Below are 15,000 nucleotides of genomic sequence, written 5' to 3'. Positions count from 1 at the left end.
CGCCCCGAGGCCCCACCCCCCCGGGGGCCAGAGAAATGGCCCCCCTGTATTTTTGGTGGTCAAACGGAAGGACGGGGGAGACCTAGAGACCTGAGGCTCGGCTCCGTGATAGCCCCCGACGGGGCCTCTCTAGCGCCACCTCCTCCGAGTTGATAGACCCCTCGGGCCGGAGTCACGGACCCCCAAAGGCAAAGGGTCCCAAGATTCGACAGTCTGTAACTCCCACGAAACAGGGGCAAACTCCATCAAACTCAGAGCAAAATTATACACTGGAGACCTCTATCCGATGCCACTGGCTCCAGGTCCCCAACCCCTGGGGAGGTCGAGATATGGCCCCCCCAATCTTCAGGATTTGTGCCCTCGTTACTGAGGCACTGGACTGCCCAGGGACTCGGGGGTGAGGGCGTTCGGTAGGCCCCAAGGCCCACTATGTGTCCCCCGAGATTCAGCCCCTGGGACCCCCGCACTGCGGAGAAAACGGCGAGAGACCGTGTTGCGGGCGAGATCATAGCCTTACCCGGGAAAGGGGCACCGTCCTGGGCAAAGCCGCCGGCGAGGGAGGGGTTGGAAATTCTCGCTGAGGCCCAGGGACTTCCAACCCGGGACCAAGGTAGACCTCGAGGCCCCCGTCAGACACCGCCTCCCCCGAGCCGATGGACCCCTACGGGGCTGGAGATAGCACCCACCGGATGAGAAATTTTGAATGGCTAAATCTCGCCGAGACCCAGGGACTTCAAACTCGGGTCGATTTTAGACCATGCAGCTCTCTATCAGACGCCGCCAGCACAGAGCCGAAGGACCCCCGGGGGCCAGAGATAGACACACCGAGGGAGAAATTTTGAACGGCTGTATCTCGCCATCGCCGAGACCCAGGGACTTCAAACTGGGGGTCGATGATAGACCCCGTAGCCCCCTATCAGACGCCGCCACCGCAGAGCCGATGCACCCCAGGGGGCCAGAGATAGAGGCCACCGAAGGAGAAATTTTGAAAGGCTGTATCTCGCCTAGGCCGAGCCACAGGCACTTCAAACTCGGGACCGAGGTACACCCCGAGGCCCGCCTTCAGACGCCACCTCCCCGGAGCCAATGCTCCCCAGGGGGCCGGGGATAGCACCCCCCCCCCCCCCCCCCCCCCCCCCCCAGAATGTTAGGATCTGTAACCTTATAACTCGGGCACCGGACCGCTCCAGGACACGGGGGCGGTCGCGCTCGGTAGGCCCAGTGGGCCACTAGGGTTTTGCCACTGGTCACCCCTCATCGACTTAGGTTTTGGCCGTCTTGCCCTGGGACCTCCAGGGTCTGGATGGAGAGTCTGGCGCCGCACTCAGACCGCTTTCGACGCTCCACCCTGCGGGCCGCCTCCTGGAGAGGTCCCCCTCGCCACTGGTCACCCCCCCCATCGACTTCTTCGTATCATCCCATCGTCCGCCCCGGCCACTGGTACCCCCGGGACGCCGGCGGGGGTGTCGAACCGAGGTCGCACCGGTTGGGCCTCTTCCTCGGCCGACAAAAAACTTGAATCGAGGGTTGACTTTCAATGGATCGCAGCAAGTGAGCTGCTCTGCCACACACGAAACCCTGACCCAGAATCAGGTAGTCTACGGGTCATTTAAGCACTGGGTTCTCCACAAACTTCTGCTTAACACTTGTAAAGCCAAAAGGATCGTGAGGCCTGCTTTCACGATCCGGTCTCATACTGAAAATCAAGATCAAGTGAACTTTTGCTCTCATCTTCCATGGGAGGTTTTCTCTCCATGAGCTCACTTCAGGACACCTGTGTTACAGTTTGACAGGTGTACCACACCTCAGTTCAAGGTCCCAGGGGGAGGGCATACCCGAGGGTCCACTCACATGTGTTTAGGATACAGATATTTCAATTACAGAGCCTCAAAAGAGCCTGTTATTTTTTATCACCACCTCTCAAAGTTGAAAATGGGTAATTTGCGTGCCTGGTGCCTTCCTTGGATGTGCCTTGTGCCTTCCTTGGATGTGGTAGTCATTTCTCAGGCTCCCTCTGCAGAATCGAACCCTGATTCCTCCGTTACCCGTGGTCACCATGGTAGGCGCCTAAAGTATTTATCAAAAGTTGATTGGGCACATATTCAAAAGAGTCATCACCACCGCAGGGGGCATGTGATCGGCCCAAGGTTATCTAGAGTCACCAAATAGACCAGGGCGGGGACGGATCCCCGACCCCGGATGGGTTTTGGATCTGATAAATGCACGCGTCCCCACCCGTGAGGGAGGGTTGGCGCTCGTTTGCATGTATTAGCTCTGGAATTGCCACAGGTATCCAAGTGCCGGGTGGAGCGATCAAAGGGAGCATAACTGATTTAATGAGCCATTCGCAGTTTCACTGTACCAGCTGTTTGTACTTAGACCTGTACAGCTTAATCTTTGAGACAAGCATATGTTACTGACAGGATCAACCTGGTAGCCCACAGGAGGGGGTGTGGGTTGGACAACCGCAGCGCGCTTGTTTCCTACACACGGGTCTCACTCCGCAGTGGGTGTCGCACCCTGGGGGTGGAACCCACGCGGCGCGGCCGCTCATAGGGCGACGTGCGGCGACCTCCCCCACTCGGGGGTTATGGGGGTGGCTGGCCACTGATCGAGGCCGTAACCGGGAAAAGTGTGCTTCGCGTGGACAGGAGGAGGACACGCCTCCTCTCCGACCGCCGGTGTTGGACCCTTATGATAGACCGGCCTTCTGAGTCTCCCAAGAAAGTGGGGGTCGGGCCCCCGTCTCATGCGAGCATGTGCTGGACACGGTGTGTCGCCCTCATCGAAACCGTAACTTCCACTCACCGTGCCACCTAGGCGCACCCGCCCATAACGGCCAGCGGCCAGGCAGGGTCCTAGATCGGGCCCGCAACGTGCTCCACTCGATCCGTTCTCTTGCGATACGCGCCAGAACCTAAGTCCAGAAAATGACGCGTTCGCCGACATCGCGACGGCACGTAAAAATGCCATCCCCTATCGGGCCGACCTCCGGAGTCGCGGGCGAATCTTGACGGTGGCCGGGTCTGAGACGCCTTTCCCGGCCTGCCCTGGAGCCTTGGGGAGGGTGGATGTCTGGCCAAGGCCCGCATCTTCGACTTGGTCATTTTTTTAAACACCGAATTCCTCCAGGGCCTCCGACCTGCCGAGTGAGGCCGATGAGGGCGAGGGCCGGTCGGATAGGTCTCCCACCGAAGAGGCCCCGGAGCCTATGACCTGCCACTGGTCACCCAGCGACCTGAGAACCGGAGTAGGGGGTGCCATCTCACCCTCATACCCAGGAGAGGGAGGCCACGCTGTGCCTGGGTCACTCGAAATAGCCCCTGGAGCTAAACCTTCAAATTTACAGAGAACCAGACTAGGGGGAGCCATCTCACTCTCATGCCCAAGAGGGTGAGGCCACATTGGGCCTGGGTCGCTCGGAAAAAGACCCTGGATCTCAGCCTCCACGTTTAATGAGAACCGGAGTAGGGGGCTCCATCTCACCCTCATGCCCTAGAGGGTAAGGCCACGCTGGGCCCTGGGTCACTCGAAAAAGTCCCTGGAGCTCAGCCTCCAAGGTTACAGAGAACCGGAGTAGGGGCCGCCATCTCACTCTATTGCCCAGGAGAGGGAGGCCTCGTTGGGCCTGGGTCGCTCGAAAAAGCCCCTGGAGCACAGCCTCCACGGTTAATGAGAACCAGACTAGGGGTAGCCATCTCACTCTCATGCCCAGGGCGGTGATGCCACGCTGGGCCTCGGTCGATCGAAAAAGCCCCTGGAGCTCAACTTTCAAATTTACAGAGAACCAGACTAGGGGTAGCCATCTCACTCTCATGCCCAGGGCGGTGATGCCACGCTGGGCCTCGGTCGATCGAAAAAGCCCCTGGAGCTCAACCTTCAAATTTACAGAGAACCAGACTAGGGGTAGCCATCTCACTCTCATGCCCAGGGCGGTGATGCCACGCTGGGCCTCGGTCGATCGAAAAAGCCCCTGGAGCTCAACCTTCAAATTTACAGAGAACCAGACTAGGGGGAGCCGTCTCACTCTCATGCCCAAGACGGTGAGGCCTCGCTGGGCCTGGGTCGCTCGAAAAAGCCCCTGGAGCTCAGGCTCCACGGTTAATGAGAACCGGAGTAGGGGGCGCCATCTCACCCCCATGCCCGAGAGGGTGAGGCCTCGTTGGGGCTGGGTCGCTCGAAAAAGCCCCTGGGGCTCATCCTCCACGGTTAATGAGAACCGGAGTAGGGGGCGCCATCTCACCCCCATGCCCGAGAGGGTGAGGCCTCGTTGGGCCTGGGTCGCTCGAAAAAGCCCCTGGGGCTCATCCTCCACGGTTAATGAGAACCGGAGTAGGGGGCGCCATCTCACCCCCATGCCCGAGAGGGTGAGGCCTCGTTGGGCCTGGGTCGCTCGAAAAAGCCCCTGGAGCTCAACCTTCAAATTTACAGAGAACCAGACTAGGGGTAGCCATCTCACTCTCATGCCCAGGACGGTGAGGCCACGCTGGGCCTCGGTCGATCGAAAAAGCCCCTGGAGCTCAACCTTCAAATTTACAGAGAACCAGACTAGGGGGCGCCAACTCACTCTCATGCCCAGGAGGGGGAGGCCACGCTGGGCCTGGGTCGCTCGAAAAAGCCCCTGGAGCTCAGCCTGCGAAGCGCTTTTGTCATCACCCCGATGGCGGGTAAAAACGGCATCCTCTATCGGGCCGACCTCCGGGGTCGCGGGCGAAATCGGAGCTCTACCCGGGAAAGGCGCACCATCCTGGGCAAGGCCGCCGGAGACGGGGTGGTTGGATGTTCGACCGGGGCCCGCTCGGGAACGCCGGGGCCTAGCGACTTGAAACTCGGGTCGTTGATAGGGCCCGTCGGCCCCTCTCGGACGCCGCCACCCCCGAGCCGACAGCCCCCCGGGGGCCGGGGATAGCGCCCCCCAAAGTTCGAAATTTTGAACGGCCGTATCTCGCCAAGGCCGAGACCCAGGGACTTCAAACTCGGGACCGCGGTAGACCCTGAGGCCCCCTATCAGACGCCGCCACCCGCGGGCCGATGGCCCCCCGGGGGCCGGGGATAGCGCCCCCCTAAGGTCGAAGATTTGACCGGCCGTATCTCGCCGATGCCGAGCCCCAGGGACTTCAAACTCGGGGCCGTGGTAGACTCTGAGGCCCCCTTTCAGATGCCACTACCCCCGAGCCGACAGCCCCCCGGTGGCCGGGGATAGCGCCCCCAAAAGTTAGAAATTTTGAATGGCTATATCTCTCCTAGGCCGAGACCCAGGGACTTCAAACTTGGGACCGCGGTAGACCCTGAGACCCCCTATCAGACGCCGCCACCCATGGGCCGATGGCCGCCCGACAGCCGGGGATAGCGCCCCCCAAAGTTCGAAATTTTGAACGGCTATATCAGGCCGAGGCCGAGACCCAGTGACTTCAAACTCGGGACCGTGGTAGACTCTGAGGCCCCCTTTCAGATGCCACTACCCACGGGCCGATAGCCCCCCGGGGGCAGGGGATAATTTATAATCCCAAAGGCAGGGCAGTAAAATGGCAATATATTATCCTCCAGACAACCCAGATATAATATAATATAATATAATATAATATAATATGATATAATATAATATAATAAAATATACTATAATATAATATAATATAATAGTTGTCTGGAACGCATCACATTAACAGTTCAATAAATGAGCGTGTACTACAATTCGAGACATTCTATAAATTGACATTTCAGCACTTCAGAGACATTCTTAAACTCTTAAGGTGGCTTAATGCATTGAAACATGTTTTTAAAAGATCAAACTCAGTTGAAGACATTAGAGCATGATATTTATAGACAAGCATATGAGTTGTTGAACGCAACACATTTAACCCTTGTATGGTGTTCGGGGTCTGTTGGACCCGTTTTCATTTTTTTATCAAAATAAAAATTATACAATTAATTATTTTTTCAAGGCTAATAAAAGTGTGAAAACTGTAGGCCCTGTGTACCTTTACTCTGTCCTCCTCCTGTCAGTGTGTGTGTGTGTGTGTGAGTTTTGTGTTTCTACACCTGCCGTTCCCACACAATTCAATCACGACCACTGTCTGCGCTCACATTCCTGCTCATTTTCCCTTGTCTTGTGGGAACCAATCTTTCTTTTCTCATACTCTATCCCAGCTTCGAATTGGGCACGGGACACAATAAATAATAATAAATAATAAATAAATAATAAATAAGCTTTGCCAGTGCGGTGAAAATTGTAGGTTCTGTGTACCTTCACTCTGACCGGGCCTGCTGTAGTGTGTAAATCATTTTTTTGACGACCCGCTTACATCATCTTTTAAAAGTATCCCGTATCCGATTTTTGCATTTACACTATACACTGCTGAAACTACCAAACGTAGATGTTCTGACCCAGAAAAGGAAGTAAAACAGCACGAAATACAATGGATGCAGATTTTTTTTTTTATTGAACAAACATTAATGTACAAACCTCTTGGCCAAATCAATACATCTTCACATTACAATGTACAGAATAGAATAGGTTCATCTACATACAACAGAAAGAGAGAGAACAAAAGGAAAAAGGGAAGAAAAAATGTAAATAATAATCTAGGAGCGGGGCTAGGGTTTTTCTTGTAAATCATACTCCATAATAGTAGTAAACATGCGTATTGCATTTTTCTTTTTCATCATTTTAAGGGCTTTGGAATACAAAAGAAACTCATTATGAAATGCATAAAAGGCTGGTTTAACTTTCAAGAATCTGGATTTATGAATATTCCCAGCATAAGGATGCTATTGACCAGAAAATCTATTTTGTTATTATTCATTACAAGTCCATAGACAATGTCTTTTAGGGTGAAGTTGACCAGGTAACGTATCTTTGGGTAAAGCCAGTCATGAATATCAGACCATAAAGCATCCACATGCTAGCAATGAAAGAACAGGTGATCCGTAGTTTCGATATCATCACAAAATATACATTTATTAGAATCAAATCCACATCTAAGTCTTAAGTACTCACTGGATGGATCTATCCCATTTAACACTTTAAAATGAATTTCTTTAATCTTGGGAGATAAAGGAAATGTTATGTATTTAGTTCTAAGAATATGAATGATATCTTTCTGGAAATTAGAAGAAATCGAATTTCTGTAGACTGCGATAGGATAAGAAATGTTATTAAACATATTTCTAATAGTTTTGTTGGAGAGTTTACCTCCTTTAAATTCACAGCCTTCAATTAACAGTGGAGGTGAACACAGGGTCATAGGGTTCGAATAAAGAAGAGTTTCTTTGATCAGACAAATAACAGAGTTAGGAATAGCTTTAACAATAGATTCAAATTTAGCTCGACTGTAATTAAAATATTTAAAACAGAAATTGTCATATGATATAATAGCACTATCCTCAGTTAAACGGGACACTGACCAAATACCTTTTTCCATCCAATCCTTGTCATACAATGATTTGTTTCTAACTGTAATGTATCTGTTATTCCATAATGGTGTGTTGTGTGGTGTGAAATTATGGTTATATAAAATCTTCCAATATAACAAGACCTGTTGGTAAAACTGGGATAATTTAACTGGGAGACGTTGAGCAGTGAAGTCACATCTTAAAAGAAACTCTATTCCTCCTAATTTCTTAAATAGCTCTCTGGGAATATGAAACCAAAAACTGTTATTATTTAAAAGGGATTTTAACCAATTCATTTTAAGGGTCTCGTTTATAGAGTCAAAATCAATAGCTTGTAAACCTCCCTCTTTATATTGTTTTATCATCTCTACTTTCTTCATATAATGGGTCTTCTTTTTCCAGATGTAGCCAAAGTTAATTTGATTGATTTTTTTAATAGCTCTATTTGAAACAGCAATTGTGTATGCTGGATAGATTAACCTCGAAATACTTTCCATCTTAGTCAAAAATACTCTACCTAATAAACTTATAAGAGTTTAATTTGACATTTATCTATTGTATTCCACACATTCATAAGTTCATTTTCAGAGAAGTCTTTTGAAATAAGCATGCCTAAATATTTAACTTTAGATTTTATAGGGATGTTATTAGCCTCAGTTAATTGACATTGATGGACTGGCATTAATTCACACTTGTTCAGATTTATTTTTAAACCAGAAGCTTTGGGAAACATTTGAATAGATTGTAGTATTTTGGGGACTTCTGATAATTGCTTTATAAAAAATGCAGTATCACCTGCAAATCGGCCGATGATAAGTGTCTGACCAAGTACCTCTAGTGGGGGCTATCGCTGAGTTTTTGATAAAGATGGAAAGCAGTTCTGTTGTTATAATAAAAAGAAATGGGGAAATAGGACAACAAAGATGTATACTGTAGAATTAAATATAGTAATAATGTGCATGAAAGTACACTGTAGTCTTAAATATTAAGATAGACAGAAATGTTCAAGATGCAATGTGCATATGTGCATTCTACTGTAGTCTTAAATATTAAGATACACATAACTTAACAACATTTCATATATATAATTAAATAAGAAAAAAATTAATTGTTTAAATATTAAACTGTAACTATGCTTCCACTATTCGAGCTCACTGATTGGTTTAAGAATAAACCACCAATTTATCATTTATATTTTTGCTGCATATGCTAAAGAACAACATCCGTTGTACCAAGTGTGGTGCCAGCCCAAGTTATTTTTCGGTTCATTGCCAGGGCATTCAATAAAGACAGTTAACAATCTAGCTTCTGAGTATAAGTTATTAACCCAACAATAGCGGGGTCATTTTTTTAAATATTAATTTTTTTTTTTTTTTTTTTTTTTTTGCAGTGGGCCGTGCAAACATGTGTTTGGTTGTGTGGGCTGAGAGTTGAAAAAGGTTGGGAACCACTGATCTAGAATATCAAAAACTAATAGAATATTATTATGTATAGATCTTCCCTTCATAAAGCCAGATTGAGATTCACTTATAATTTTGTGTAAAAACATTTTTAATCTGTTAGCATATATAAGGGTCACAATTTTATAATCGGTGTTTAATAATGTAATTGGTCTAAAGTTATCTAAAATTTGAGGGTCTTTATCAGGCTTGGGGATTAAAGTTATTATACCTTGTTTCGTGGTGGATGGAAATGTCATATTTTCTGTTGCTTCTTTTAACATAAGCATAAAAGGTTCTTTAAGTGTGCTCCAAAAGTGCTTATAAAACTTTGCAGTGAGGCCGTCACAACCTGGAGATTTGTCTAGACATAAACTACCTACTGCTTTATCTAATTCATCAGATGTAATATCTGCATCACACAGTGCTACCCAATCATCATCTGTATGGGGAATAAAGTCTTTAATAAGGTCAAAAAAGGATGTTGTATCATCCAGAGAAAAGGTTGAGGAATATAGGTTACTGTAAAAGGAAACCACTTCCTTAGTGATTGAAGCTTGATCAGTAATTGCTTGGCCCTGGATCAATAAGGCTTTAACTGAAAGGTTCTCTTTCCTTCTTTTTTCTAACCGACAGAAATGGGAAGTGCTCCTTTCCCCCTCCTCAATCCATTTAGCCCTAGACCTGATAAAAGCTCCTTCTGCTTTACAAAGATAGATTTCATCAAGTTTGTTTTGAAGACTTTGTAGTTTTCGTTTTTCATTATCAGTAGGTGATGTTTTATTATAAAATACATTTATTTCTTTAATAATATTAGATTCAGATCATTTGTTACTTCGATTTAGTGTTTTACCAAAATTAATTGAGTATTCCATAATTTTAAATTGAAGATATTCCCATTTGGAGATATAGGACACTATTAACTCGTCAGACATCACATTAGAGACCATGGCCCTAATACCCTCATCAAATGACTGGCATTTTAATAAATTAGAATTGAATTTCCAATATCCTTTATTTTGAAGGCTAACACCAGGAGGTTTAAAAATGTATTTAATAAGAGAATGATGTGTAAGAAGAGCTGTAGACATACAACAATCACTGACAAAATTAATAATAGAAACTGAAATTAGCCAAAAATCTATTCTTGACTTTACTACATTATTTGGCTTAAACCGAGAATACTGTTTCATGTTAAGATATTTAAAGCACCAAGGATCCAGCAAATTGTGAGTACGACAAAAATCGGTTAAAACAGGGTTATAAGAACTAAGGCTACATCTGGAGGGATAGCTATCAAGGCATTCACCACTGACCATGTTAAAATCACCACCCATAATTGTATTAGCAGTTGGATATTTTAGTTTAAGGTATACAATAACACTGGAAACATCTGAAATCAACTGTCTGTTTTGGATTACGTTATTGAAACCATAAATATTGACCATAATAAAATAATGGCCATCCATATTCATGACACAGATTAACCAGTGCCCATTATTGCTGAATCCAGATGTCACTAGTTAACCAGGTGGGTTACAAAACAAAACAGCCACCCCTGCTGATCTAGTGGACCCATGATCAAAAAGGATTTTGTCTCCCCATTGATTTATCCAAAATCTTTCATCCTCTTGTTTGGAGTGTGTTTCTTGCAACAAAATAAATTGTGCTTTTTCGCCCTTGAAAAACAAAAATAATGATTTTCTCTAAGTGTTCTCTCTTAATACCCTAACATTAAGTGAAATACAAGAAAAAAACAAAATTATTCATAAACAAAACTGGCAACTGCCAACAAATATTAATCCGATCGAAAAAATGTACTTCTGAAAAAATGTAGAAACGAAAGCCCAAACAGGCACTGTCCCTTCAAACTGCATTCAATGCAAAATAACCCTCCAAACAAATTGTATTAATCAAAAGGTTATTTCAAGCTTTAAATTCTAAAGCATTTGTTCATATACCTTATGTGTTCCTAAGTAAGTCTTTGTCCATTTATATATCCAACACCTCCTCTGAAGTGCACGCGTACCCACATCTCTAGCTTCTTTTATCTTTGGCCACAGAGCAGCTCGGGTCTCCCTGTCGGCTTCGCAGAGGTCTTCGATGAAGTTGATACGAAGCTCTTTGCGGATCGAGTGGTCCTTTGTCATTCTCCACAGTGCATCTCGGTGTATACTCTGAGTAAACTGAATGATGACATGCCTTGTTTTATTTCCTTCACGTCTGCCTATTCGATGAACCGAATCAACAATGTGATTGATGTTCGAGGACCAGGATGGGGAGATTTTCACCAGCAACTGTGCAACCGCCTCACGTATGTCTTCACCTTCCTTTTCCTTTCGACCACGAATCCTCAGATTCCATCGGCGTTTGTATCTCTCCAGCTCCAAGACACGCTCCATCAACTCCTCGTGATCTTTCTTTAAAGCCGATACTTCGCAGACCGAAGACTGTAACTGAACTCAACTGCCTTGGCTATACTTGTTAACATGATGGAACTCTGTTGTATCTGAGTACCTAGTATGTCCACCTTATCCGTTAGCTGCTTTATCGCTTCTAAGACTGCATTCATTCCTTCTTTCCCTTCTGTCCCCGTATCCTTCCTCTTAACTGTTCCTCTTCTTTACCAGCGAGAAAGGATCTTTTCTTTTAGTATTCTCAGTGGAAACTTCCATCCTCGTAGCATACTCATGGCCATCATCTACCTCGTTACTGCGGCATGAAGCAAGATTCTTTTTTGTAGTCATGGTGCACCTTGTTTTCTTTTGTTTTTCAGATTCTTAATATATTCAACTTCAAAAGGAACGAATTGTATGGACTGGAAAGTGTAACATGAAACAAAAACTGGGACAGTCCTCGAGAGCTCACAACATACGATGCACCCTATCCGCCATCTTGCCAGGAATCCCATTGGATGCAGATGCAAATAAAATTATACAGTGTTTCGCTTTCCACAATATTTTGAAAAGTCAACAAAAAAAAAAAAAAAAAAAAAAATCAGGGTTTGGATGAAATCAGGGGCAGGGTTTGTATGTTTTTCCTTCATCCTCTCTATTAGACAACTCTAAACTCAAACAGGTTTCCTTTTTCTTCAGTTGGAACCTCAGTTCCGCCAACTTGGAATTGTTGGCCTGTCCCAGCTGTCCAGCAGTTGCCTTTTCATGGTGTTTCATGACAGCATCTATTGTTGTTTTTTCCTCTATATTTGTATTACCATATAGTCTGTTTGTCTGTCTATCCTCTAAGTGTTATATTTAATCATATAACAATAAATAATTATATGTTTTTTATTTTTTTATTTCTGCCCTGGAAGCTTCAAGGCTACTTCAGAACCTGCTTCACTGCTGATAACAGACAGCTAAAAGTGTTGTTTCATATGATAGCTCTAAGAACATAGATAAATATCCACCTCTTTCAGCATTCGGGTCATTATAAGAAAACGTGCCATTTCCCAATTTTTGATTTTCAAAGTACTGTTTTGAAAATCTTTAAGCCCCTTTTTGGATGAAGTAGATCCTTACCTCTAAGGAAAATGTTCCGTGCCATCTCAGGCTATCTTATAATTATTATTTTTTTCTTCATATAACCAATTTTAATGTGTGTTTTTGGTCAACCCTGTTACCAACATATTAATTATTTTTTGAAAAGGTTGTAAATACATATGTAGAACAAATCTGATATACTGTGAAAGATAAACCCCCCTTGTTACATTAAGAGTGTTTGTGAATTGAGAATATTGAAAGTTTTTTTATTTATTTTTTTATATTTTTTTTTAGCGGATGAATACGTTCATTTCCAAATGACACTCTCCCAGCATCATCTGTTTTAAGAAAAATGTATGGAAATAAAAATGAAACGCCTCAATTCAATTTTGAGTGAAATATTAGCCTCTCTTACTAAACATTTACAATTAATTGATTACATTTTTATTTAAATGTTTTCAATTCTATCCTCTCCTGGAGGATTGTCTTCAATGAGCCAAAAAAAGCTCATGTTACTCCTCTCCTCATCAGGTTACACTGGCTACCAGTAGCCACTCGCATCGAATTCAAGGTACTGATGCTTGCCTACAAGACGACCACTGGCACGGCACCATCTTACCTAAACTCACTGGTTAAATCCTATGTGCCCTCCAGAAGTTTGTGCTCTGCGAGTGAACGACGCCTTGTGGTGCCATCCCAAAGAAGTTCAAAATCACTCTCACGGACCTTTTCCTGGACTGTGCCCAGCTGGCGGAATGACCTCCCAATCTCAATTCGTACAGCTGAGTCTTTAGTCATTTTCAAGAAACATCTAAAGAATCATCTTTTTCGCCTGCACTTAACCTACTAACACCAGTACTTTTCCCTTTCTTGTCTTTTTCATTTAATAATAAAAAAAAAAAAAAAAAAACCTGGCTATGCGTTCTATACTAGACTAACTGAGACTTGTCATGGCACTTGTATACTGTTGTTGTTCTCTTGTTGACCTGACTGCTTCTATTGTTCTCATTTGTAAGTCGCTTTGGATAAAAGCGTCTGCTAAATGATTAAATGTAAATGTAAATGTAAATGGAACAGTCTATTAAAGAGGTGTTTTCATAAAAAGTAACAGGGTTGACGAGAACCTAGGGACCCGACTAAATTGTGTTTTTTTTTTTTTTTTTTTTTTTTTGACACGTTAAGAATAAAATTCAGTTATGACTAATGAACTGACACTTCATTATACTATATGTTTTTTTTTTTTTTTTATAATAGTTTGACTTTTTTGCCCTCGATAGCAAGTAGAAGTAGAAAAATCATACAGAGGGACAGGCCATTTTCAACATTTCTTCAAGATGCTTTGCACAAAAATTTGATTTAAATCCTTTAAAAACAAAAGAAACAGAAAATAATGTATTCTTATATTATGAGACATTATGGAAACTAAATTATGAATTTATTGTTTTATGTTTTATTTAGATTTACAGAGCTTTTTTTTTCCCTGAGGGACACAAAATGGCACGTTTTCGTATAATGACCCATTTACTGAAACTGGACTCAGTGCGGGAGTCACCTGTCCAATGAATCAAACTTGAGTCGATTTCTGATTTGTTTTTTTGTTTCGTTTTTTTACAAATCCGTTTTATCCGATTAGTTTAAAAGTGTGATTCACTCGCAATCTGGTGTAGCTAATTCTGATGCTGCACAGTTCCTAATGGGTTAATAACAGTAATAATCCTCTCGTAGTAAAAGGTTACCTGACACAAGAGAAGACAGGACGAGATCAAGCAGTGAGCAAACACAGAAGAGCAGAGGTCCAGCATCCCTGCTTCACTCCTGAGGTCACGCCCGAGGTGATGTGAGGGACCCAGAGCAACACAAGCACAGGAGCACTTCTACTGAAGAGATGCCTCCATCTCAGCTGCAGACGCTTTATTACTCTGATAAAGTCACAGAGTGAAAATAAGTTCTTCTGAACGTGGCGTGACTCCAGCTCAGGACTAGGAACTCCTCATCACTGTCGAATGGCTGGTCCGTGGTCAGTGTCAGACTGTGTAACTCCACAGACGATCCTAAGAGCAGCTCACACAGAAACACATCGTGAGGAGCAGCAGCGTGTCGCTCAGATCCAGTGTGGGTGAAGCAGAGCCACACACTCCTCAGATCTCCGCTGCTGTTCAGAGCACACACACACACACACACACACACACAAACTGTGATGGAGTCTCCTCCCTCCCTCTCTCGCTCTCTCTCTCTTCTCTAGTGCTCCAGTCAACCATAACATTTGCAAACCAGTAGCTACATGCATTTCTCAAAGCACCACCCAATGGATAACCTATAAAAGCCTGAACTTTCTCACGTTCATTAGTTCATCATCTCTCAGAAGTATTTATGAGCACCAGTGCCATCTGAATGTTTCATCTCTGGCAGGAAGTGCACTGTGGCTACAGTTTGCATGACAATTACTGAAACTACACAAGACTGCACTTATTCTGTTTGTTTTCAACAGTACAAATGAACTGTGACCCTGGGCCACAAAACCATAAGGGTCTATTTTTTTTAATGTATAATTTTGACTCATACAATGTTACAAGAGTTGGCTATTGCTACAAATCTACCAACAAATATTACAAGAGACTGAACTGTCTCTCTCTCTCTATATTCAGAGTGTAAAACACAAGTGGACTGTAATATGAATCAGTACAGTG

General features: G+C 44.6%; 1 protein-coding gene across 6 annotated transcripts in view; it reads right to left on the bottom strand.

Moving 5' to 3' along the window:
* Positions 1-15,000, bottom strand: part of LOC127933244 (proline-rich membrane anchor 1-like) — a 222,009-nt gene that overhangs the window by 107,874 nt on the left and 99,135 nt on the right. The window contains exon 1 of one of the 6 annotated variants that reach the window (XM_052530070.1): positions 14,050-15,000. This exon is cut by the window's right edge and continues 1,013 nt beyond it. The exons of the other annotated variants lie outside the window; for them this stretch is intronic. Coding sequence (XP_052386030.1) covers positions 14,050-14,115 — 66 coding nt within the window. The 5' untranslated portion in view covers positions 14,116-15,000. The remainder of the gene's footprint in view (positions 1-14,049) is intronic. 6 annotated transcript variants of the gene reach the window in all.

This window comes from Carassius gibelio, chromosome A17, assembly GCF_023724105.1.
Source record: "Carassius gibelio isolate Cgi1373 ecotype wild population from Czech Republic chromosome A17, carGib1.2-hapl.c, whole genome shotgun sequence".
Taxonomy (NCBI): domain Eukaryota; kingdom Metazoa; phylum Chordata; class Actinopteri; order Cypriniformes; family Cyprinidae; genus Carassius; species Carassius gibelio.
Note: the sequence above shows the minus strand (reverse complement) of the source record. Positions and strands in the feature narration are given on the sequence as shown.